This window comes from Esox lucius, chromosome 24, assembly GCF_011004845.1.
Source record: "Esox lucius isolate fEsoLuc1 chromosome 24, fEsoLuc1.pri, whole genome shotgun sequence".
Taxonomy (NCBI): Eukaryota; Metazoa; Chordata; class Actinopteri; order Esociformes; family Esocidae; genus Esox; species Esox lucius.
Genome location: NC_047592.1, coordinates 26438817 through 26463532, shown reverse-complemented (window position 1 = coordinate 26463532; position 24716 = coordinate 26438817). Strand labels below are relative to the sequence as shown.

The following is a 24716-nucleotide window of genomic DNA, read 5'->3' as shown; positions in this document are numbered from 1 at the left end:
AAATTGATCGGATGTGAAAAGGTTTTTAATAGCAAAACCGATTAGTTATGTCAAAATCTGAGTTTGTGTACTTTCGTACTTCTGACCGTGTTAGCTTATTTATGTTAATATGGACTTGCATGTTCTCATTCAACTCCAATTTGCAAATCAGGGTGCCTGTTTGAAGGAGAGGGCATCTAATGGAAGTGTCAAAGGTCACGACAGGTTTGTTTTGTCACATTGGCATTATCAGGGAAATTCCTGTCATTTGTGAGGGATATACAGAGAGGGAATGACGGACACACACACAGTAACAAACAAGGTATTGTCCTGCTGTGGACTTCACCCTTCCTGACAGAGCCCCATGGAATGGGCCTTCATCCCCCTGCACTGATTACCTGGTATGCTGTGTGTGTGTGTGTGTGTGTGTGAGATGGGGGAACACAAATGAAACAATGGGTGCCTGATTGTAGTCTGCACAAAGGCAGAGAGGTGAGACAGCGTCTGGACTGGTGAGGCGAAAGGAGAGGGACTGAGATGGAGCTGTGTGGAGGAGAGGGGCTGAGAGATGGAGCTGTGTGGAGGAGAGGGACTGAGAGATGGAGTTGTGTGGAGGAGAGGGACTGAGAGATGGAGCTGTGTGGAGGAGAGGGACTGAGAGATGGAGCTGTGTGGAGGAGAGGGGCTGAGAGATGGAGCTGTGTGGAGGAGAGGGGCTGAGAGATGGAGCTGTGTGGAGGAGAGGGACTGAGAGATGGAGCTGTGTGGAGGAGAGGGACTGAGAGATGGAGCTGTGTGGAGGAGAGGGACTGAGAGATGGAGCTGTGTGGAGGAGAGGGACTGAGAGATGGATCTGTGTGGAGGAGAGGGACTGAGAGATGGATCTGTGTGGAGGAGAGGGGCTGAGAGATGGAGTTGTGTGGAGGAGAGGGACTGAGAGATGGAGCTGTGTGGAGGAGAGGTGGAGACAGGTGTTTAGGTTAGTATGACGAGTGTGTTGACCCTTGGCCTTCTGAAGAAAACACAGAACAAAAGGCATGTAATCGAAACTCATATAAACATTACACACACACACACACGTTTGAAGGTTAGGGCAAAGGTGGTCCCTTCAGGCAAAACTGTAACCCATGTAGAGCCAGGCTGATATGGAGTGTTTTCGACAAGAGGTCCGTCACAATGTTGTTGGCAGACATTTTGGACCACAGGTTCTATGAATTCATTTAGATTCCGAAGCAGAGCACCCCTCCCTCCCTCCCTTATCTCCTTTTGAGACAGGAAGTACCTCTGCATATTTCCCTGTGTGGAACAATAACCATATGGAACTCTGGGTATTATTTTAACACCGTACTAGTCTTTATCTGCTCAGAACATGGCTTCCTCTCTCTCTCTTTCTCCCTCACCCCTCCCTCTCCCCCTGAGTCACTCATATTATCCTGCCCAGAGAGTGGGATGGAATGGGGGAGGGAGGATTGATGAGGGAGTGACTGAAGCATAGAGAAAGCTATGTTTGGTCTATATGACTGAAGCAAGGGAAGGTGAGAGGGAGGGAGGGAGAGAGGGAGAGACAGTGAGAAAGATGGGAGGGATGGGAAGGTTGGTGATGTTGGTTTTTCCTCCATGAGCGCTTAGGTCAGTTGAGATGGATGAAGGAGAGGGTGAATGAGAACAGATCTTGAGTGTCTGCAACCATAGGAAAATTCACATGGACTGAACCAGGCTCTCAAAAGAATGGGATTTGCCACCCGGATAGTTTCTTCACTCAGAGACCTGTGTTGACATTTGTGTGTACCAGGCCTGATCTGAGCCAATGTTTTTATTCTGAGGGACATTATAAAGAAGTTCAGCACCATTTAGGATTTAGGGCCATCTTCCTTGGTTTAGGCCCATTTTCTTCTAAGATTGGACCCGGAGCTTCTTTGGAGTCTTATAAGGACTGTTCTCCTACAAGCCGATGATTGAACTAAGCTTGACCCTGTCCCCGACTGACCCAGTCGATGCTTTTTCAGGATCAGGGTTGTCTGGAAGTGTCATCTGTGTGGATCCACTCTGGTAGGTCCAGGACTGAGTCTAGAATAGCAAAAACAATTATTAGCTGTCAAAATGTTTGGGGGTTCTTCTGCCCTCCATTTATGCTTTCCCTCCATGCAATTTGTGTGACTCTACTTTACCCCCCTCACTTAATCTATGAACATGTTGGCCTCAATGTTTTGACTGTGTGTTTGACCTCAGTTTTTGTCATTGCCTTTGGCTGCATTTACACAGTCTCACAGCAATTCTGAACTTTTTTTTTTAACTAAGCAGTCTTTTGACCAATCCAAGCAGATCCAAAATAAGTTTTGATGTGATTGTTCAAATCGGCACTACAGTTATGACCTTATTTTTTTAGTCTTGAGTCTATCTGTTTTTGCTTTTGTACTTTCTGCTAGAATACATTTTAGCTATCATGCAGTCATCCATTTAAAATGCTTAAGTAACTTAAGTAATAGTTAAAGTAACATAAAGAATAGACATAAACGACTGCAAACACGCATCTTGTAATCCTTTCATGATTTTGGTTAAAAATAGTACAAAAAACATTGTGAAGCCTTTATTTAATTTCCTGAATGTCTGACTGGTCTGACCACTGATTGGCTGTGGTTGCTAATGGGCTAATCAGGTTAACTGCGGTTTGTTCATGTGGGGCGATTTGTGTTTCTGTCTTTCACATACGTCTATCTCTGGAGAACAATGTCCTTGGGTCATGTATGAGTCTAATACATTTTCCTGTACAGTAAATTAATCTTCAAGCTGGTTTGTAATTTCATCACCCTTTTGCAGGAGAACTTTCCAGCATATAGATGAAGTAAAACCGGTATTGTCTTTGAGATTTTAAGGCTTCTAAAATTAAATCCTAACTTCGTAATAATTAACATTACATGTTGCTGCTGGGTTCTTTTCATACAATAGGAAATGTTCTCAAATTAAGATACAACATCTGTAGTATATATCTAGGTCATTATAACGTGTATTAATCAGAGTGGTATGTCACTTAGTGGTTGAGTGTATGACCAATAACAGAAAGGTTTCTCGATCAAATCCAAGAGTCTAGATGAAAAATCTTTTTTGTCCTTGAGCAAGACAGTTAGCCTGAATTGTTCCTTTAAATCACTTCGGAAAAGACCATCTGTTAAATGAATATAATATAAATGTAATTCATTTACTTTATGGTCATTGTTTAATGCCGTGTTTCACCAATAATGTTTGTCAATTGATTCAATACATATCAAATTTTCTTAATCTCCAGGACATTCTTTTAAATATGCTGTGTGTTCCTTAGAATCTGATCTTGAACTGTACAGAATATCTTTAAATTCAAGTAAATTGCCCGTTTCACCAACTGAGATTTAGCTTTTTTGTCTTTTCTATATTATGTTAATGTCTTTCCATACTGGGTTAGTTTTCATAGTCATCAATCATTCTAGACTTAATCTGGGCTCCAGTAGAAGGGTAATTCACCATTTATATATGTGTTCACTTTTGTGTTTGTAGGTGACACCCTAAAATATTTCTATTTATTTTGATATACAGAGATTTGGTTCACAAATCAGAGACATCACTTAGAAAAAGATTCTGATGTCATATAAATTTATAGTATTTCTTTTAACATCAGAATGCATTTTGGTCATCCATTGCAGAGCAATGCTGAACTTATGTTCATTTTTCTCCACTTTTCTATTAAACATTCAACAAATAAATTCCTTGGAGACCATCTACTAGCAGAGTGAGTAAAAATAAGCCCATAATATGTAAAAATGGCAGTATGTCCCCTTTAATAGGCCCTGGAAAAGAGCTCCATTAATAGTCCCAGAATAGATGATAATAGTGTTTTGTTCTACACAGTCTGGAACTTGTTCCAAATTCTTTTTAGTTCTTGAACTATTCCCAAGGGTTCTAAATTCCAACACCAGACGGATGTTGTCAGGTATCAGATCAGAAAATCCTCCTCGGATGCACACACAGATGCATTTTCAGGAACTTGTTTCCTTCATGACATTCTTTATATAATAAAAATAAATATTCAGAATTGAACTGGGTAACATCTGTATTTTAACTTCATCAGCTTTGTTTTTCCCAGGACATATTTCTAGAATATTCCCGGAAATCCATGTTTAGTTTGTTTTCATCACAAGATGCAATTTCTTCCCCTTGATAGGAGAAAGCTTTTTGTGTTCTATTTCTACTTCTGGGTATTCCAGGGGATTATTCCCGGTGTGCTGTTCCAAAGTTATTAATAGCTTTGAAAATAATGGTCCTTTCATAAGCTGGAATATCCCATGAACTATGCAAACTTTGTTCCAGGCTCCTACCTGGTGTACACATACAAACACACGCTTGCACACACGTCTACTGAATCAACCAACTTGGCTGGGCCGGGATTCAAGTACAGGAAGTCTCCTGCACTCCCGGGAACAGTTTTGGGTGCAGCCGGATGTTCAGACCTCTATTAATGTAACTTTGGAACCTCATTATGTGGACTCTGGCCATGCAACCTTTGTGGGGTTGAGAGACCATGATGGTACTAATATGAATGGAAAGCATTGAACTAGTTTGTTTCGGTCCTGAAGTGAGTGACTCACATGCTTCGTGTTTCTCTTTGCTTTTTTTGAGCTGTTGAGCTTGACAAAATATGGACTTCTACAGTGAAGACGTAATGGTGGTCTTCTGTGTACCAACCCTACTTGTCACAACACAACTAATTTGCTCATACACATTAAAGAGGAAAGAATTAACTTTCAAAAAGGCACACTTGTTCATCTAAATGCAGTCCAGGAGACTTCCTCAAGATGCTGGTTGAGAAAATGCCAAAAGTGTTTAAAGATGTCAAGGCGAAGGGTGGCTACTTTTAATATAAAATATATATATATATATATATAAAATAATTATTGTAACACTTTTTTGGTTACTTCCTGATTCCATATGCGTTATGTCTTAGTTTTGATGTCTTCACAATTATTCAACAATGTGGAAAATAATAAAATAAAGAAATTCCATTGAAAGACTAGGTGTCCAAACGTTTCACTGGTACTGTAGATCTAAATGATGATTCCAACTCTGTTTACATGTGCACTAGGAGGTTCAGTTCCTGCACTGAGGATTTACAGGCAAGCCTGGTAGCTCCTATCAGCTGATGCTCAAATATGTGCCCAAAAGACAGCGCAAAGCTAAATTCTGAAAATATAATGTTTAGTTTTGACAAATATCATGTTTTGTTTTGCTGGATATATTGTGTTGATTAGATTAGTTATCAATGTATAGTCTTGATTCTAGGCTTTGCGTTTGCATTTGGAGTCAGTGTCTGGTGTCTAAAAACACAAGGACCAAAGAAGTCAATGCAAGTCAAGTTGGTCAATCCAAAGCAGATCATTAGGAATACATTTTGTCAGAGACAGTAAAAACATTTGGTGTGTCAAAATCAACAGTTTAGTATTCAGGCTGTAATTTCTGGCCACTAGTTGTAAAAGTGGTGCTGTTGAACCAAAAAGGTCTCTAAAAATATTATATAATATCCAGTATGTTCCTTTTTGTGCCTCATGTAATCAGAACCAAGCGTGTTTGAACTTCCAGTGTATCTACTCATATATTAATTCACATAATTAATATATTAATTCACAAATTAACAACATAATATACATGCTGACCAAAATGACAGAAAATGACACATTAGTTTAACCGTTTATTGGAGAACACAACATAACCTTTACGAGTCTTGGCATTAGATTCTGCTACAAAAGGAAAAACAGAACAGATCAGGTGGAGGTAGGGATATTGGGTGTGTTCACACCTGCATGCAAGTTTGACCAGCACACATCAGACCTGAGTGAGTAACCTGATGATTAAATAGTCAGTATGAAATTTAAAATTGACCAAAGAATGCTCACCATAATGAAGAAAACCACAAGAAAAGAACAAATCACAAACACTCTCAAGGAGGTAGACATGGCTGTGTCAGCCTTTACCAGTCACAGGACACTTTACCAGCCGAACTAGACTGCAAGGAATGCAAAAACAGTAGTTAGCCTCAAAAACAGGATGGCCTGAAATAGTACTAGTAAGAGCCCACAGAGATGCAGATAAGTCATTGTGGACAGATGAGACAAATATTAACTAAGTACCAGAGTGATGTCAGGAGGAAAGTGTGGAGCAAAGAAAGTCACTGGCATACCACTTCTTCTGTGAACTATGGTGGAGGGTGGGGTTATGTTTTGGACATGTATGGCTGCCACTGGAATAGGCTCATGCATTTTACTTGTTGAAAATACGACTTAAAGCAATAATGCAAAGAAACAAAGAGGAACTGAAGATTGCTGCAGTACAGGCCTGGCAGAACATCATTTGCTAAGCATCACTATGGAAGATACCCAGTGTCTGTTGCTGTCTATGATTCACTTGCAAGCAAGTACTAAATATGGAAACTATGATTGTTTATTTGTCCAATTACATTTGGACCCATAAAATAAGCAGACTAGTGGTTAAATTGGGATTTTGGAGGAGGGGGAGCCCTACATTTTGGAAGTTGAGGAACTCATGTGCGGGGGGGGGCGACAGGATTAAAAACACCAGTTTTCATGGGCTTAATAATTGGTTAACTATGCATATTAACCAAATATTCTGTCAGTTTTAATATATTCCAATGTACTGTAAGTTGTATATGTAGCTAGTGTTACAGGTAGATTATTATAAAGTGGAGTTACGTTAGCTAGTTAGCTACTCTATTTTTGCTTTGGAAATAGTCAGTCAACTTCCTTGTCTTGCTGTTTCCAGCTTCTTTTTCCATCTTTATTGTGAAGTTCAAAAATCAGCCTCATCAAACCATCCCCATTCTGCAGAAAGTTAGCTATTGTTATCACAGCTACCTAGAAGAGAATATTATTTGCTTTCTTAGTTAGCTAAATTCTGTTTAGACATAGTATACAAAATCTCTTGGAATGGCTGCTTAAATGGATAGCACTGAAATGTCCGTTATTTAAATAAAACTTTCCATAGGATTGAACTGATACTTTACTGATATTTTTCACTCTGGATATTGTACTGACCAACAAGATAACATGTGACTGCTATTTATTTTGAATTGATTTATTCTTTATTCCTGCTGTTTGTTCTGTCAGTCCATTTTCATACTACAGCAGCTACATGTAATCTTGCACTCCCTTGTCAGAATGCGTTCTGGGACGTTCATGAATTCATAAATACAGAGAACTCTATGATGCTCTAACTACAGTGCTCAAATTTCAGACCAGTGTCTCGTGTGAATTTACGAATGTGTCTAGGTCTCTGGCCCAATTTAACCCCTGGGGCAGACTATGTATAAAAAAGGCTGTAATTCCTATAAAAATGTATGTAATTAAACACAAATTAAAGGTGACCATCTACATTGTAGCCTCTTAGTCATTGTTTAATTTCAAGTCCAAAATGCTCTAGAACAGACCCAAACCAACAAAACCTGTGTCACAGTCGAAATACTTAGACTGCACTATGATCAAGGTTTTCCTTAATCTCAGGTCAGTCACAGTGGTCATGTATTCTGCCACTGTGCACTCTTTTTAGAGCAAATTAGCGTTCCAGTTAACTCCATTTTCTTTTCTTTCCAAATTGGCCTGTTTTTGTGTTCTGAGGATTTGATTGGTTCTGTGTTGTTTCTCCCCCATTTCTCTCTCTCTCACCAGACGCAGCATCCCTGTGATTAGGCCTCACTCCTGGCACCTGGCCAAGCCATCGACATCAGAGTCCTCCCCAATTTCAACCCCCGTCCTCCCTCCCCCCTCCTGTGAACCCCTCCCTCCTCCCCCTCCTGTGCCCCCCTCTGCCATGCAGCTCCACCCTGGGCCCCACACACTACCCTGGCACTCTACAGCCGACAGCAGGTAACACACACACACACACACACACAGCTGAGTTTACAGTCAATCACATTTAATTGATAAAGGCCCTTTTCCCATCAGTAGTTGTCACAGAGTGCTTATGCAGATACCCAGACTGAAACCACATAGAGCAAGCAGTAAGATTTTAGATCTTATTAACAAGCAACTTTTGTGCGTGCCTGTGTCTGTTTTGGGAGTGTATTGATGGGCAGAGAAGAGTTCTTTTGTCCCTGTCACTTGCTCTCTCACACACAAGCATATGTGCTTGCATGTACTCAGGTATCAATTAATATTCTGTGGAGCTAATCCTTGGATTACAGTATTATCCTAAATGGTATAAAACAAGGTCTTGATTTGATTGAGGAGGTATTAATTCCATCCGAGAAGTATTGTATTGCTTTCCAACACGGATTGTGCTATGTACAATGGGTGTAAAGTTTAAATGACACCCCCCCCCCCCCCCCCCCCCCCCCAATTTGGTGATACTCCAACTCTTGTTTAAGGCCCTGTCTTTGACTATTAACCCCCCAAACCTGGATGGAGTGGGCCAGTGCAACTTGCTTTGCGGGACACCTGGGTTCATCTACAAGCAGGATTTGAACCCTGGTCTTGCAGTGGTCTTGAAAGTGGTTTCTCAAGGCATAGAGGACACAGCACCAATAAAATATGTATTTAATATGATATGATGCCACTGACTCTCTATTAGGATTTACAAATGTGCTTTTCACATATGTGTTTTATAGTCTAAGAACAATTGACTGACAATAGTAAAAAAAATGTATAATAGGACTTTGGTATGAATGTGGGATTTTCTGGAATAGGTCAAGCAATGGCTGGATTAACACCATCTAGACAGCATTCATTCTTCCCAGCCCAGAGATTATTATTGTTCCCCACAATGCACATTTGGTTTCATGTTCATCCATTAGTCCAAGAAAGTTAGCTTTAAATAGTGAGAAGTATAGTTTTGTAACTTTATTCCCCCAGTAAGGGAATAAACTTTGGAAATACACTGCAGGATCTATGAGGTTTTTTTGCAGTGTCATTTCTCAGTTTCATTTGTTTATTTTACTCTTAATTTATCACCTAAATGAACTGATAACACATCCTCATTTACAGCTATGATATAGGACCAGTTAACTGTCATGCTCAGGGATGAAACAAAATTTATTTTTTGTGAGGTCTGGGATTTGATCCTGCAACCATTTGGCTCTTGGTCACGTGTGTTGTTGTGATTGGCTGTCATATATCTCTATTGATTCCTCCCCTGTCTGGCCTGACATTGTTGTCAAAATGGAAATTGCTGTTTTGATTTTGTGGTTGGGAGTAAAAGGACAATGTACAAGTAATTGCAATTCACTGGTTGCAAAAATCTAAAGCGTTTACATAATTTGTGTTGTGTAATACACTTTGCAATAAATTAAATCAAATTGAAAGAAATTGTATACAGTAAAAACAATACTTTGTTTAACGCTGTAAACCTGGTGGGCAAAAATGTTAGTTTGAATCAGGGCTGATAATGTGAAACAAGGGAGGGAGATTTGTGTTCAGTGAAGTGTAATGCTCTTGTAATTCATCTATGTTATTAGACAAAACCCATGTGTAAGCCTTTAATTGGGAGATGTTCTTAGGGGGTCCTATGACTCCTCCAAGCATCAGTTGGTTCTTGATCCAGTTGATTGAACACACTTAGTAAAGATGAGATGCAATTTTATTTTATGGAGGAGACTGTCGTTTGTTCATTTTATTTATGTTGACTTTTGATATATTACAGCCTTGTATATCCAGCAGAGGTTGCTTAAATTTCTTCTATTTGACCTTGCCTGCTATCAAGTGTAACACAAATGTTTGTGTTCGTGCGTGTGTGTGTGTGCGTGTGTGTGTGTGCATGCATGTGTGTGCGTGCATGCGTGTGTGTGTGAGAGAGAGACAGTGAGAGAAATAGTGGCAAGGAACACAGTCTTGTGGGTGTATATTTGGGCAGTGCAGGACAGGGGAATTTTGTCCCTGTGACGTGTTTCCAAAAACTAACAATTACACACACGCGCACACACACTGCACACTAGGGGAATTTTGTCCTGTGTCGTGTTTCCAAAGACTAACAATCGTCAGGAAGTCAGACGACCTCATCATGGTCTAAAGTCAATACCACCCCAGTGGATAACGGGGCTATTTTGAGACAGGCATCGATTCAAACATTCCTCACTGGCCTATCATCTAGTGACAGGACCCACGATGAAGACAGATCAGCCGCGGACCCCTTAGTGGAAACAATTACGCAATCACAGCACCTGGATTTCTCAGCTTTTGCTCTTCTTCTTTCGGAAGACTCCAGAAATTCAGTGTGTAATCAAAACCAAACTGGGCAAATTCAGTGTGTAATCAAAACAAAACTGGCAAATCAAAGTTGCTGGGATGACGTCCTAGCCAGCACCGTTTAGCTTGGGGTGGGCATAGTAGCATATAAAGGCTTCTTGTTCAGGAATGGTTCTACAGTATATATCTTCTGAAAAAAGTGGGTGTTATTTCAGATTGGCAGAATCTGGGATTAAAACCTCAAATGATTACAAAGAAACAGTTGCCTCCCTTCGACATAAGAAAATGCTGAATTAATTGATTGACAGGAAATTGTAGATTATATAAAAGTAGATTATAGTTGATTAAAGTTAACACAATGTACAACTATGTACACTGAGGCATTTCCAAGCTCTGCAGAATTTACTCTGGTATAGTTCCTTCCTGGTCCAAGTTACAAATAACCATAATTCATGAGAAAGTGACTGTAAGATGGTGATCGTGTTTGTACTTCTACAGTCTGTGTATGTGTGCAAGAACACACAGTATTGACTCTAGCCAATAACAACAGGAAGTAGATTCCCTGGATGTCCACAGTTAGCTCACACACACACACACACACACACACACTTACACAGTGGTTCCCATTTGATAACTATCAGTAGTATAATTACCTCCAATTACCCTTAATGACTTTGATAGGCCAGTGTCTAAGTAACAAACACACAAAATAATGCTTTAACTAGTTTACATTTTGGCCGGACTCCAATAAAGTCGTCGTTGGTTTATTCTGCAATTCTTATAGTTATACAGACGTGTCTCTGCCCTACACGCACTCACACAAACGCGCGCGCACACACAATAATGCAACGTCTGATGAGACACATTGGCATGTACCACCCAGAACATGAAGACAAAGAGAGGAAGACTGTTAATAAACGCTCTGTGTTTGTGCGTGTTTGCCTGTCCAAGTTGAGTGTCTGTGTGCATATTTGCTGTGTGTTTTCCGTGTCTGAGCATTGTGTATTTAAATTGTGTGTGTGTGTGTGCCCACTCTGATTCACCAAAGTGTTCTTATTCCTGTCATGTTCTTCATCATCCACTGATGGAACTGCTGGAAACGTTGGGATGTCATTTCCTCTAGTTACGACCTCATTTCCTGCCACTTTCTATTCCCACGACACAGCAGAAATCCCTGACTGCTACCCTTTTCAAATCCTGCTTTTTATTTGTTTTTGCCTTTATAATATTCTTAAATACTGTCAGATTAGGCCACATGCCAGTGTCTATTCCAGCTTACTACCAAGTATACAATCCCTATACTATGTAATATGCCAGTGTCTATTCCAGTTCACTAACAAGTATACAGTCCCTATACTTATGTAATATGCCAGTGTCTATTCCAGTTCACTAACAAGTATACAGTCCCTATACTTATGTAATATGCCAGTGTCTATTCCAGTTCACTAACAAGTATCCAGTCCCTATACTATGTAATATGCCAGTGTCTATTCCAGCTCACTACCAAGTATACATTCCCTATACTATGTAATATGTCAGTGTCTATTCCAGTTCACTACCAAGTATCCAGTCCCTATACTATGTAATATGCCAATGTCTTTTCCAGTTCACTACCAAGTATCCAGTCCCTGTACTATGTAATATGCCAGTGTGCCCAGCACTTAGCCTAGGAACTTCAAACTCCGCTCTGGACCTCAAAGCCAAATCTGTTTATTTTTGTAAAAAGAAATCCCCTAATCAGGGACTGATATAGACCTTAGACATTATGTGAATGCAAAAAACAGAAAGCCAGCAGGCTCCGGACCTCGTAGGGTAAGTTGAGTATCCCTGGCCTATGAGGTTAGATGGTGGGGCCGTATTTGTGCCCTGAACCTTAATCCCTGAACCCTAATTCATCAACCCGTAATTCCTCACATTAGTAGTTCGGGAAACAGTTGAAGATTAAGTCAAGTATGTCCTACACTTCTAATGTATTGCATCTGAACTAGTGCAACTATAGCATTTTATTTAAGAGATTGTACATTTATATGTCTTGGGTAGAAGGGACAAATATGACTTGGCTGTTTTTTTTTTATGTTGGTTAAACATTATTATTCATTCATTCTTTTGTCTCTCTTCCTCTCCCAATCCTCTTCTCACATTTTATTTTTCAGTGATCTGTCTATCCAGTGGAACCAGTTATCCAGACACTACTCAACAGATCGAAGCAGTTCCCTAGGTTTGATTTTATATATTTGTACCCAAAAACATTTAACCACATGTGTATACAGTGCATTTCAAGTCAAAGGGAATAACGTAAACCTTTTGACAATGTATTTCCATTCTGGATTTCTTGTTTCAGGTAGCATGGAGAGCTTAGATCCTCCTAGTAGCCAAGTGTATTACGATTCCCATAATTCCCCAGTGGACCCAGCCATCTTCAACAATAAGAGAGAATACGAATCACACAATTCGCCAGTGGACCCTGCTATATTCAACAATAAAAGAGACTCTGCCTATAGCTCTTTCTCAGCGAGTTCTAATACATCAGACTATACTGTCTCACTGAGGCCTGGTGAGGCCTGTTCTATGGAAAATATTCTCCAGAGCCTGGGACCAGGGGGACCTGTTTGCCGGGGTGACGCCTATGGTGATGCACCATCCCTAAGGAGGGAATCAGACGAGGCCAAGGATGACACAGGGACTTCAGGCCTTGCCTTAAAGTCTAAGTCGCTGATCAGGCCACGGGTGTGGCAGTCAGAAGCAAAGGAGCGGCCTTCTTCATGCTGTTATGAGGAGGAGAGGAAAGAGTTCACAGGGGAGAGGGGCAGAGAAGAAGGGGAAAAGGGAGTTTCAAGTCCCCCTGAGCCCCCGACCAGGAAAGATAGTTTCAGGGCCACCAGGGGTCGCTCAGGAATCACAGGTGTCAAAGATCAACGATGCATATCCGCCCCTGTTGAAATTCCCAGCCTCTCTTGTTGCCATACCGACAACAAGGCGGATGACGACAGTCCTCAGACCATTCCTAGCGTTCAGTGCCGGAAAGCGCATCCCACTCCTTGCGAGACCCAAAAGACAGAAGGGGACCTGGGAAAAAGAAATGGGAATAGGGTTGAGAATTTCAAAGGGGATTCCTTGGAGCAGTACTACAGCCTCATCTCCAAGAAAAAAGGATCCCGTGCGCACAGAAAACCTGAGAGCCACCAAGACCCCCTCAACCTCCCTTCCCCAGAAAGAAACTGCAATTCCCCCATTCCTAGCACCAGCCCCCTACCTCCACACACTCCCATAGAGCCCGACACACCAGGGGAGCCCAACCACCTACCCCCCCAGAACAAACATTCCTCATCGGTTCTACACAGGCACAGTGCCCCTGAGAAACTGTTGTCTCAGCTACGTCTGCTAGAGTTCTCCAGTGATCCCTCGAAACATTCAGACCCTAGTTCCGTCCTCCCTTCCAGCTCCCTATGGTCCCACTCCCCCCTCCATCCCAACAAGGATGACCTAGGAGAGGAACATCGCAACCAGGGGATGTGGGGAGGGAGCAGATGCTCTACTCCAGGATCGGTGGACATCGATCGGGTTGGTGAAGTCGGGGAGAGTTTGGAGCTGGTGGCGGCTGCTGTCCTCTCCCCCATTCAGGTCCAGCATCCCTGGGGTAGGTCAGTGAGTGTTCCAGGGACAGGGGAGCCCTCCAGTGGTCCAACCATGCAAGAGGTGAGCTCTGAGCGGGTTCGAGAGAAGGAGTTTGTGCCTCTAAGTGTTGCAGCAAGTGTGGACAGCTTACTCTTGGAAAATCGAAGAGGAGGGGGAGAAGGAGGAGTAGGAAGGGATGACAATGAAGGAGAAGTGCTGATTAAGAAACCCAGGAGCCACCGTTCATCACGCACACGGCGCCGGAGTGAACGCTTTGCCACAAACCTCCGCAACGAGATCCAGCGCAAGAAAGCCCAGCTGTCAAAGGGCAAAGGCCCAGCAGGCCTGCTCTACGGTGGTGAGACAGTTGAGGAAGAGGGGGGTCCTGAGCCTCAGGACTCCCAGGGGGAAGAAGCGGACAACCCTGATCCGTCTTCCCAGGAGAGGAGTTCCCAAGGCAGATCTGCTTCAGCCGACACTAGCCTCTCAACTCCAGCCCCCAGAAGCCAGAAAAGACTACCCTCCGCTTTGACGCCCCAGGTTCACCAGCCATCCCCAATTTCAGCTCTGCCATCCACCAGGGATGAAGACCCTGGTCACCCAGAAAATGAATACCAAGCTACAGACCCACCCAGGACAACACAGAAGTTTGACCCAATGGTACGCAGCTGCCATTTGGATGCCCAGGTTGTAGAAGAGCCAGCTCCAGCTGGAAAGGCCCGGCGATGGAGGTGGACACCTGAACACAAACTCCAACCGGAAATGGACACCGACCAACGAGGGGAGAAGGTCTCAGGGAGCTTGGGGGTGTCAGGACGAGGCAGGGCCTCTTCCACCTCCTCTGCCTCCTCTTGTTCTTCTTCCACCATCCGTTCGTCCCGTACTGAGGAGAACGACATTTTGCCTTTTGCAGACCGCTGCAAGTTCTTTGAGGAGACTAGCCGGAGTGTGTCAGTGTCAAACCTGCCAGGTTTGACGAGTCGTAAGCAGAGGCCAGAGAGACACGGGAGGCAGCCTTATCAGTCTGTCCAAGCTCAGAGGAGGTACTCCTACCAGGGGGGAATCCAGCAAGAAACTCTACTGTCCATGAATACCACAGAGGCCAATAGACATTCAGCTAGAGGCAACAGGGAGGAGCGAGAGAGAGAAGAGAGGGAAATGGAGAGAGAGAGGGACAGGGAGGAGAGAGAGAGGGACAGGGAGGAGAGAGAGAGGGACAGGGAGGAGAGGGAGAGGGAAAGGGAGGAGAGGGGGTGGGTGCTTGAAAGAGAGGAGATGGCTAGAGAGAGGGAGCGGGAAAGAGTTGAGAGGACCAGGGAGAGGGAGGTGAGGGAACAAGAGGAAAGGATAAGGCAGAGAGAGATGGAGAAGAAGGAGGAGGAGAGACAACGAGAGGAGGGGGCTAGGCTGAGAGAGATGGAGGAGGAGAGACAGCGAGAGGAGAGGGCTAGGCTGAGAGAGATGGAGGAGGAGAGACAACGAGAGGAGGGGGCTAGGCTGAGAAAGAAGGAGGAGGAGGAGAGACAACGAGAGGAGGGGGCTAGGCTGAGAAAGAAGGAGGAGGAGGAGAGACAACGAGAGGAGGGGGCTAGGCTGAGAAAGAAGGAGGAGGAGGAGAGACAACGAGAGGAGGGGGCTAGGCTGAGAGAGAAGGAGGAGAGACAACGAGAGGAGGGGGCTAGGCTGAGAGAGAAGGAGGAGAGACAACGAGAGGAGGGGGCTAGGCTGAGAGAGGAGGAGGAGGAGAGACAACGAGAGGAGGGGGCTAGGCTGAGAGAGAAGGAGGAGGAGAGACAACGAGAGGAGAGGGCTAGGCTAAGACAACTCGAAATGGAGAGAGAAAGAGAGAGGGAGATTGAGCTGGAGAGAGAACGGGAGAGGAACAAAGAGAGACAAAAAGATCGAGAGGAGAAGGCCCTGCGTTCAGCTCAGGATATATGTGTCAATCACACCCAGCCCCAGGACCATGCCTACTTCCATCCCCAAGCCCAGATCGAGGCCCCTCGTTCAGCCTTCCACCTGGTCAACACCCCTCTTGACCGGGACCACCAAGGGCACCCACCACGGAGCTACACACCAACAGAGGTACGAGTTACTGTTCAGAAAAGACACACACTTATAAAACATTTGTATTTGATTCCACCCACACATGTTCAGGTTAATTTCCGAAAAGGCCTTTGGTTCCAGGCCTTGGTTTTATCCCATATCAAGAAATATATTGGGTACTTAATGGGTCCAGATGTGAATGAGGAAGTAGAATATTGAAGACCTCGCCCGGAGGAGGGCGGTTGACTTATACAAGAGGATATAAAGAACTAAACACACAGGTTTATAATCAGCTGATTCCAGTCTTTGAGATGGGAACTGAATCTTTAGTAAATGTTCTTTATTATTCATCTCTGTTAGATGTCTGTCCTCAAGGTGAAGTTTCTCACTAACAGATGTTTAGGAAACAGTATGATATTATTAAATCTAATGGCTCCATTGTTCTAATAGTTCCTCCGTTTTGTTCTAGAAGCTTTTTAAAGTATGTGATGAGCGTTAGTGTCAACAAGCCTTGTTCTTTATAAACAATTATATAGCGAGCAAGCGACATTCCAATGTCTCCAGTTCCTTCTTTATGCATGTTTGTGTGTGTGTGCAGTTAAAAAACTTTGCCAATGTGTTCCACAGGCGTATCCTGCGGTGTCCCGACCATTACCGCGTGGACAGACTCAGATCAACAGGAAATTCAGCCTGACCGAGAGGTAGGTCACTTCCTGTCTGTATCCTGTTTCTTTGAGTGTCCCGAATGTTAACATATTCACAAAATAGGGCACTACTTCTCTAGCCTCTCCCTCCCACCTTTCCTCTTCTCTTTCTTACACTGTAACACTTTGTCTTTCTCATTCACAATCACACACACTCACTTTCACACACAATCACTGTCCACTGTATTTATATCTCACATTAAACCCGCTATCAACAATTAACTTACACTCATTACTTGTTATAACGACAGTATAAAAGTCCTTCCTACTGGAGAATAATTACTGAACGATTTGGCCTGGAAGCAGAGGGTTTTATCTGGTACATAAGCAGAAAACATTTCAGTTTGCTACATGAAGTCCTTGAGCCAACAATGTGGAAAACAAATCTGTCCTTGAGAAAGGCAGGTAACCTTAATTGCTCCACAGGCATCCAATCTGACAGCCTTTCCGCAGGTCTCCAATTCGGGGAAAAAATCTAGGTATATTTCTGCTCTTTGCTTGGACCTTGTGCGCAACTGTATTAATGTGATATTTTCATTCTTCTGTCTCTGTCTTTCTCTCTCTTCCACCCTTCTCCCACCACATCTCTCAGGGACAACACGCGGTACAGACGTGATTCTGCCACCAGGCCACCCGATGGGGCTATAACATCATATCACCAGCCAGTCTCCCAGAGTGGAGGTGATTGGAGTGGCCAGCAGTCTGCTTGTGGTATGGGTGACGAGGCCCATCATCAGACATCTGTGGTGGTTAAATCGTCATCACTGCTTAGAAGCAGGGCCATGTCTGAAAATGATCTACGCTTTGAATCCACTTATCGGCGTGCTTCACCCTCAGCTGCAACGGCGGAACCGTTGTCTGTGCTGGAGGAAGGAGGTGGGTTCAGAGGTGATAGAGGAAGAGTTAACATCAAGAAGGCTCCTCCCCCTCCAAGGCCGCCTCCCCCAAAATGGGAGCAGTTTCACCGTAGGAGAACCTCCCACCACACACTCTTTGCCTCCCCTACTCTCTTTTCTACCTCTGTTTCTTCACCTGTCCATCTGTTGGCAAACCCCACCCCCCCTCCTCTCCCTCTCATTCCACCAGAGGGTCCTGCCTCTTACCCCTCATGTCACCCCGAAAAGACCGAAATGACACGTCAGCGCTCCTTCAGCCTACCACCTCAGAAGGAGGAGCTAGAGGGGTGCCAGCATTGCAGTCGGCACCAAGTCCAGGAACGCCCCTTTTCTCAAGTTCCGCCCAGTCCTAGGTTTGCACGTATGGCCTTCCGGCCAGTGGTTGTTTCCGACAGACAGAGAGACACGCCCTTTCACTTCAACGACACACAGCCACCTCTGCTGCTGTCAGACAGCTGTGCTAGGTGAGAGACAATACATACACATGCTTAAACAACCGTATACACATTTAATTTTACTCACAGGCCAGGCTGCTTCTTCTGTACACACAGACAAAACCTAATAGCAATTTTTATCATTCTACAGGTTATGCCACACGGATGACCAAGATCATCCTGCTGTTTTGAAACCCACCTCCCAGAGGCAGCAAGACACTGGGGCTGATTGGGAGAGAACTCCATCTCCCAGAGTACATAGGGCCTCAGGCCTCGCCACCATGGAAAATGGTGGCATCTTACCAGAGTCGTACTTCGCTCTGAGCTATGAACAGCAGCAACAGTTACAACACAATAGAAGATTCCGGAATCAAGTCCACAATGATAACAACAACAGTAAGTGTCTTAAAACCGCACTTGCATTCCTATCATGTGTATTTTGTTAGATTGTAATATTTCCCAAAATTCTGGGCAAAACCAGGGAATTTTAAAAGTTATGTATAGGCTTTTATAATTAGTGGGCTTTATGTCCCCGTTTATGTGTAACTGTAAGTCTATTTGTATAAAAATGTTGTTATTGAATCTAAAATAATCTGCATCCTGAACCAGAATTGGAACCAGACATATTGGAACCGGAATCCGCTTTGAGCCCAAGCCCCGCCCAGAGCTTGGAACAGGAAGTAGACATCCCTATGGAAACGGACATTGATGAATTCCAGGAGGAGGGGCTCCTTGAGGATGAAGAGCCAATCCGAACTGAGCTACAATGCTTTGCTCTGCCAGTCAGGGTGTGTAAGAGGCCTCTGGGTGTGTTTTGCTAAATTGGGTTAAGTTGTCCCTAGATGCTGATTATCCCCACTACTTGTTCATTTGGAGCAAAGTGAATCATAATCCTATGAGATTATATGAATTGCCAATCCATATAACTATACTGGACTGTAAGAAGTCATCCTCTGCTTTGCAAACATACGTAACCACTAGCCAGACAGCATTTTGGCTTATACTGGAAAGATAGCAATTTGTGCGGTGTAAGTGGAGACATGCTGTGGAGTGAGCTTACCGGTATGATTCTACCTCCGTTACAGGTGCTAGAGACAGACATCGACACTCTCCCTGACCAACATGCCTCGCCAGCGGGTAGGTTGACAGCGGGGAGTGGATCTCTGGATGGAGAGATGGAGGACCAGGGGATGAGGACCAGGGAGGGACTTATGCAGGAGCTGTTTCCCCAGAGTGGTGAAGGCGAGGCAGGCTTTGAAAACTGTAGAGGGGCCTACCGTAGTCCCAACCAGGAGCACAACACAGACAGCCTGGATAGGTGAGCGCGCATAATGGGTTATGTATGTTTCATATTTCTATGGTTTAATAACTGCATTTAAACAGCATTTAAATACCTCAAGATTCTGAAAATGCTTGACATTATAATTGGTTGAGTCCCTTTATCCAGCACCAACTTATAGCCATCATTCGCATATTTTATGCATGTTTTTCTTTTTTTTACACGGATTCCAAACCTATTAAACCTTCCCCCCTCTTCTTTGAAAGGCGTTCTGGCGCAAGCTCCAGTTGTTCATCCTACTATTCTACGTCAGCAGCCAAAGCTCAGCTGCTCAGTCAGATGAAGGACTACTGCTCTGACACCAGAGATACTGATGATGACGACGAGCTGTCTTACAAAGTATACAAGCACATACAATGCAGTGTCATGCCTGGTCAATCCTGACTATGCACAACACGCATTCCACACCAACACACAAATGTTGCCTCTGCGCGTATCTGGACTGTAGACAGTGAAGCTGACTAACAGACTGATTCTCTGCACCACCTTTCCTGGACAGAGACAATTGATGGAGAGTCTACGAAAGAAGTTGGGAGTTTTGCGAGAAGCACAGAGAGGCCTGCTGGAGGATATCCGGGCAAACGCACAGCTAGGAGAAGAGGTGTGTACTGTATAGTATAAGCTAGTACACACACACACACACGTACACGTACACATTTGAATATATCTGCTCCCATATAGGTGGAGAGCTTGGTGTTAGCGGTGTGCAAGCCCAACGAGGTGGATAAGTTCCGGATGTTTATCGGCGATCTGGATAAGGTGGTGAGCCTGCTTCTGTCTCTGTCCGGACGGCTACTGAGGGTGGAGAGCTCGCTGGACAACCTGGACACCGACACCAGGCTCCACGAGAGGGTGAGACAGACGCGCAGACAGACGCGCAGACAGACGCGCAGACAGACGCGCAGACAGACGCGCAGACAGACGCGCAGACAGACGCGCAGACAGACGCGCAGACAGACGCGCAATGAGCAACTTCAAAACAAACTCTCCTCTCTCTCTGCCTTCCCCTGCCTCCGTAGCTCCCCCTCCTGGAGAAGAAGCGCCAGCTCTTGTTGCAGCTGTCAGAGGCCCAGGACCTCAAAGAACATGTGGACCGACGGGAACAGGCTGTGGGCAGAGTGCTGGGGCGATGCCTCTCCCCAGAACAGGTACACATACTTGCACTTTTCTACTGCTCTGACCACACTAGATGTGTGTGTGCGCCTGTGTGTCCCCCTGTGTGTGCATGTTTCGATCCTTGCCTTAAAGTGTCCAGAGAGGTAATCTTCCCCTTGTTGATTCGCAGCACCGGGATTACAGTCACTATGTGAAGATGAAGGCAGCGCTGCTGGTGGAACAAAGACAGCTAGAGGACAAGATCCGTCTGGGAGAAGAGCAGCTCAGAGCCCTGCGGGAGAGTTTGGGACTGGGTCTAGGCATGGGGTTAGGGATGTCCATTGGATACGGCCACTACTGAAACCCCCCACCTTAAACATGGAGAGAGGGATGGGGTGTAGACTCGCTGAGAGGAACTGACAGATGGAATAAATCGGCGGACAGCGGTGGGATATGTATTGGATTTGGTCACTTTTAAGAGAATGCCACCCTACTCTGGCAGGTTCTTTAGGGCAGTTACTGGCTTTGGAACTGGAGTTCAGGATGAGGACATTCAGAGCTGTGTTGGGCTAATGTGGTTTCTGAGCATTTTGTGAGCATCACTTGACCCTGTTGCAGTTGCTAAGAATCAATTCACACTTGGGCGGGGCTGCATTTATATTGCATAATTTTTATTTAACCTGTGAATATGTCCGGTGAAGGCAGACATGTACTCTGTTGACACAACAACACATCACAGACGAACATAATCCAGAAAGCTAATCCGTGAAGAGTCGGCTGCTCTGTTTGTCAATTCGGGTTTGTGGAACATGATTAAGTCTCCTAGACTAACCGTAAATCAACAATTCATCTTTTTTGGGGTGCTTTTGGAGTCACTCAAGGGCCAGAGATGGGAAGCCCTGGAGGATTGGAACTGTAGGGAGGCCGTCCTCCCAGACAGGAATGCACGAGGGTGAGGTAAAAAAGGATGGGGGGTGTGGGGATCAAGTTTGGGATGCAATAAGGGTGCTAGTACCCAGGTGCTACTCATGACTCCAGTACATTCACTGACACTAACACTTAAACAGTACTTCACAGATGAGCCCATTAATATAGAGAATATAAGAAGTCCACAATATTTGTCTGTTCATGAAATACACCCACTCTTAAGATGTTACCTTTTGAAAAAAACAGGTTCAAATTAATTTAGGGTCAGGAGTCTGTCGGTTTTGTGATAGATTTCTTTGATTGCCGGTCACAGATCAATTAGCAATGCCCCTCACTCGGCTGTCGACGTTACCCTTCATGGGATGAGTCGAATGCTCTTAGAATGACATGTCTATTCTTAGAAAAACACACCTACTTCAGATTTTACAGTGGGTGTATCGTGTCCTTCTAAAGTGTGACCTTTTCATCGTACACTCCAAATACTACAATATGAGGCCAAAGAGGTTTTTGTGTTTGAATATTCAACAGGAGTGGGACAATTATTTATTTATTTAATCTTCTCCTCTGTTGTGAAATGACTGCAGGGAGAATTTGGGATGCCAGACGAGTATTTCCAGGAGGAGTATTAAACTGTTGGGGAGTGTGTAGGATACATTTACCAAAAAGCTGCTCTTTTTGTCACAAACATTAATGGTAATGATTCCACTATTGCCATGATTGAATATAATCTTATTACAGAAATCTCTACAGTAAAAGATAAAGTTACGGATACAGCTGCCTATCATGTAACACAATCATATTTTAAGTCTGTTTGTGCTCTCATGGTAACCCTGTCACATTGGCAGTTAGCAAAAGCACAAACAGCCTGGATAACATTATAATCCATAAGTGTGTCTTACATTCTGGGGCTTGACATTTTATTGGCAATACACGACCAGCGTAGACACTGACCCAAGGTCAGCTTATCATTTCTCCCACCATGGTTGAGGTTATAGGATTGGGTGGGAAAAGCTGGTACCTAGATCTGTACCTAGGATTAACTTCAACCCGAGCCCTTACATTACCACAGCCTGGTTTGGTGTGTGTATATTCACTCATTTTGTTCATATGAAATGTTTTTGTATAGAAGTGATATTCATTTTTTTGTTATAACTGGAATCCATCCTTGTAAATAAGGAGAAGTTATGCCGTGAGGTGTGAGGTTATGTGAATTATATATCATCAATCCCCATGTTACCTATATGTCAAAGTTCATAAAAATACAATACATGCAATAAATGAATCAAATAAGACACTTTATTGGCTGTCTAACCAAAACTTGCATGAACACGGACACATACACACACACACACAATGCTGCTTCATTGATTAAATATTATCCAATAAGAGGCTGACGCTGACCGTATATATATGCATTTCTTTCCCTAGGTAATATTTTGCAACTCACATGTACATTAATGTTTTTATTTCAATGCCAAAGGAAGATGTATACTTGTTTTGACAGAAATCACAATAAAAGTCCCATGTTTTTTATGTGGCTTTTGACTGTCTGTTCCAAATGGCACACTATTCCCTACAGTAGTGCACTACATGAGCCCTATAGGCAGTAGGGTACCATTTGGAACACTACCCGTCTTCAGATATAGCCTAATGCATTCTTTATCTAAAATTGCGCTACAAACTGGAAACAATGGGCCTTGGACCAATTAAAGAGCATATCCTAACTTCCACATACGTAATTTTTGGTGTCTCTCAATGGGAGACATTGGTAAAAATGTGACTATAAGTGGAGATTGGGATTCACTCATAGTTCTAGACTTATACTGCTGTTTTTTCTAATGTCTTTTTGTTTGATTTATTGCAAAGAAATGTTATTTTGTAAAAGAAAGAGATGAGTACCATCATTAATAATATTATTTTAAACTAAACTGAATTGTGATTGGTGTATTTTGTGTGTGTTTGTGACTTTTTTTGTTATTTGTTGTGTGGTGCTTTGTTTATTTTGTCATAGCGTTCATATTCTTCCCTTCAGGCCCTAGCTATAGAAACAGAGTTGAAATGACGTGTAGCAGTAGAAAGAGATTAAAAAAGAATGCAGCAGACTTAATCTATAAACAACTTTCTCCATCTCTCTCTCTCTCGCCCCATCTCAATTTAATTTCAAATTAAAGAGCTTAATTGCAATTAAGTCATTGTAAAATGCCACTACAAATAAATAAGAGCTATGATAAAATAAAAAAATCTGAAATTCTCTGTGAAATCTGACTTCCTGTCTCAATTAAAAGGACCATGGCATTATTTGATATATATATACCCTGGGTTTTCTTCCTTATCTCTAGATATTGTTTGTCAAAGAGGAAGGGAACAAACTGATGTAGAGGTGGGACTGACTGGCAGAGTAAAATATATTGAATATCCCTTTGACTGACTTCTCACAAGAGAAGTCAACATCAACAGTGACCAATCTTCCATTCTTGTTCTTGCCCAAACCAACCCTGACTAATTGGTCCAAGCCTGTTGAGTTTGACTTGCTGTTACACATTAAAAACCATCCTGCATGGATTATATATGAAATAATTGTTTTACTAACTAGGGGTTTATAATTAGAACAAGGCACCACAGAGATTTCTATACCATGGATAAGGACTGGAACCAGTTGTAGCTTAGGTTAACCGTAAACCACACTCAGTGCATAATTATAGCATGCTGAGTGCTAACCTTGCACTACTGGCACAGCATTTAAACCTGTCAGTTTCTTGTCTTTCGGTTTGTTGACAAGGGCCTATTTTGATTAACAGATTTCTTTTTATGATAATGTACAAGGAATAAGAAAAGTGTGCTTCAACAAAACATGTCTTTCATCGGGAGCGCTGATCCCAGACAATTACTGATCCCAATACTGAACAGACAGTTAGCATTTAGCACATTGCATAAATAGAAACGGACGATGCCCTTTAGTTTATTATGGTATATAAACGCTAACGTCTGATCTATTAAGCCTTCATTTGAGTAATTAATTTATTGTGGACACTAGATTGGGCAGATAGGCATTCTTAAAGTCATTTTCAAACTAAAGCACGCAATTTGAAAAATAGAAATTGCTGGTTTTTGGCTGACTGCTCCCACCCATAGGAATCCTGACCCTGTTGATTAACATAAAAGGGAGACAACATGGGCAGTTTGAAGAGACTTGCTAAATCCCAAATGAACTCCCCTGACTCAACTCCACCCTCAGCACTTAATTTGTGCATTCATTTGGGCCTCCGCCATGCACGCAAATGTAACAATTGCTTAGGGATAGAAAATTATCAGTAATTTAGGCGCTAATTCGAAACTCTGGTTGGCCCCGTTGAGCGAGTGTGCAATGATGCAGCCTCCATGAGCAAAGTGGAACCCCATAAGACACCTCATGTGCATTGGTTGACATCTGATTTTGAGATCTGACACATCAAGAATAAATTACTTCC

The 24716-nt window shown here is 43.3% G+C and overlaps 1 protein-coding gene across 1 annotated transcript in view; it reads left to right on the top strand.

Moving 5' to 3' along the window:
* shroom4 (shroom family member 4) overlaps positions 1-22782 on the top strand; it is a 69817-nt gene extending 47035 nt beyond the window's left edge. The window contains exons 3-16 of the mRNA XM_034290446.1: positions 7683-7880; positions 12347-12411; positions 12535-15011; positions 15084-15893; positions 16482-16555; positions 17151-17918; positions 18040-18284; positions 18498-18676; positions 18974-19206; positions 19434-19566; positions 19727-19828; positions 19909-20079; positions 20247-20375; positions 20513-22782. Of these exons, the coding sequence (XP_034146337.1) occupies positions 7683-7880; positions 12347-12411; positions 12535-15011; positions 15084-15893; positions 16482-16555; positions 17151-17918; positions 18040-18284; positions 18498-18676; positions 18974-19206; positions 19434-19566; positions 19727-19828; positions 19909-20079; positions 20247-20375; positions 20513-20683 (5755 nt within the window). The 3' untranslated portion in view covers positions 20684-22782. The remainder of the gene's footprint in view (positions 1-7682; positions 7881-12346; positions 12412-12534; positions 15012-15083; positions 15894-16481; positions 16556-17150; positions 17919-18039; positions 18285-18497; positions 18677-18973; positions 19207-19433; positions 19567-19726; positions 19829-19908; positions 20080-20246; positions 20376-20512) is intronic.
* The last annotated feature ends 1934 nt before the right edge of the window (positions 22783-24716 follow it).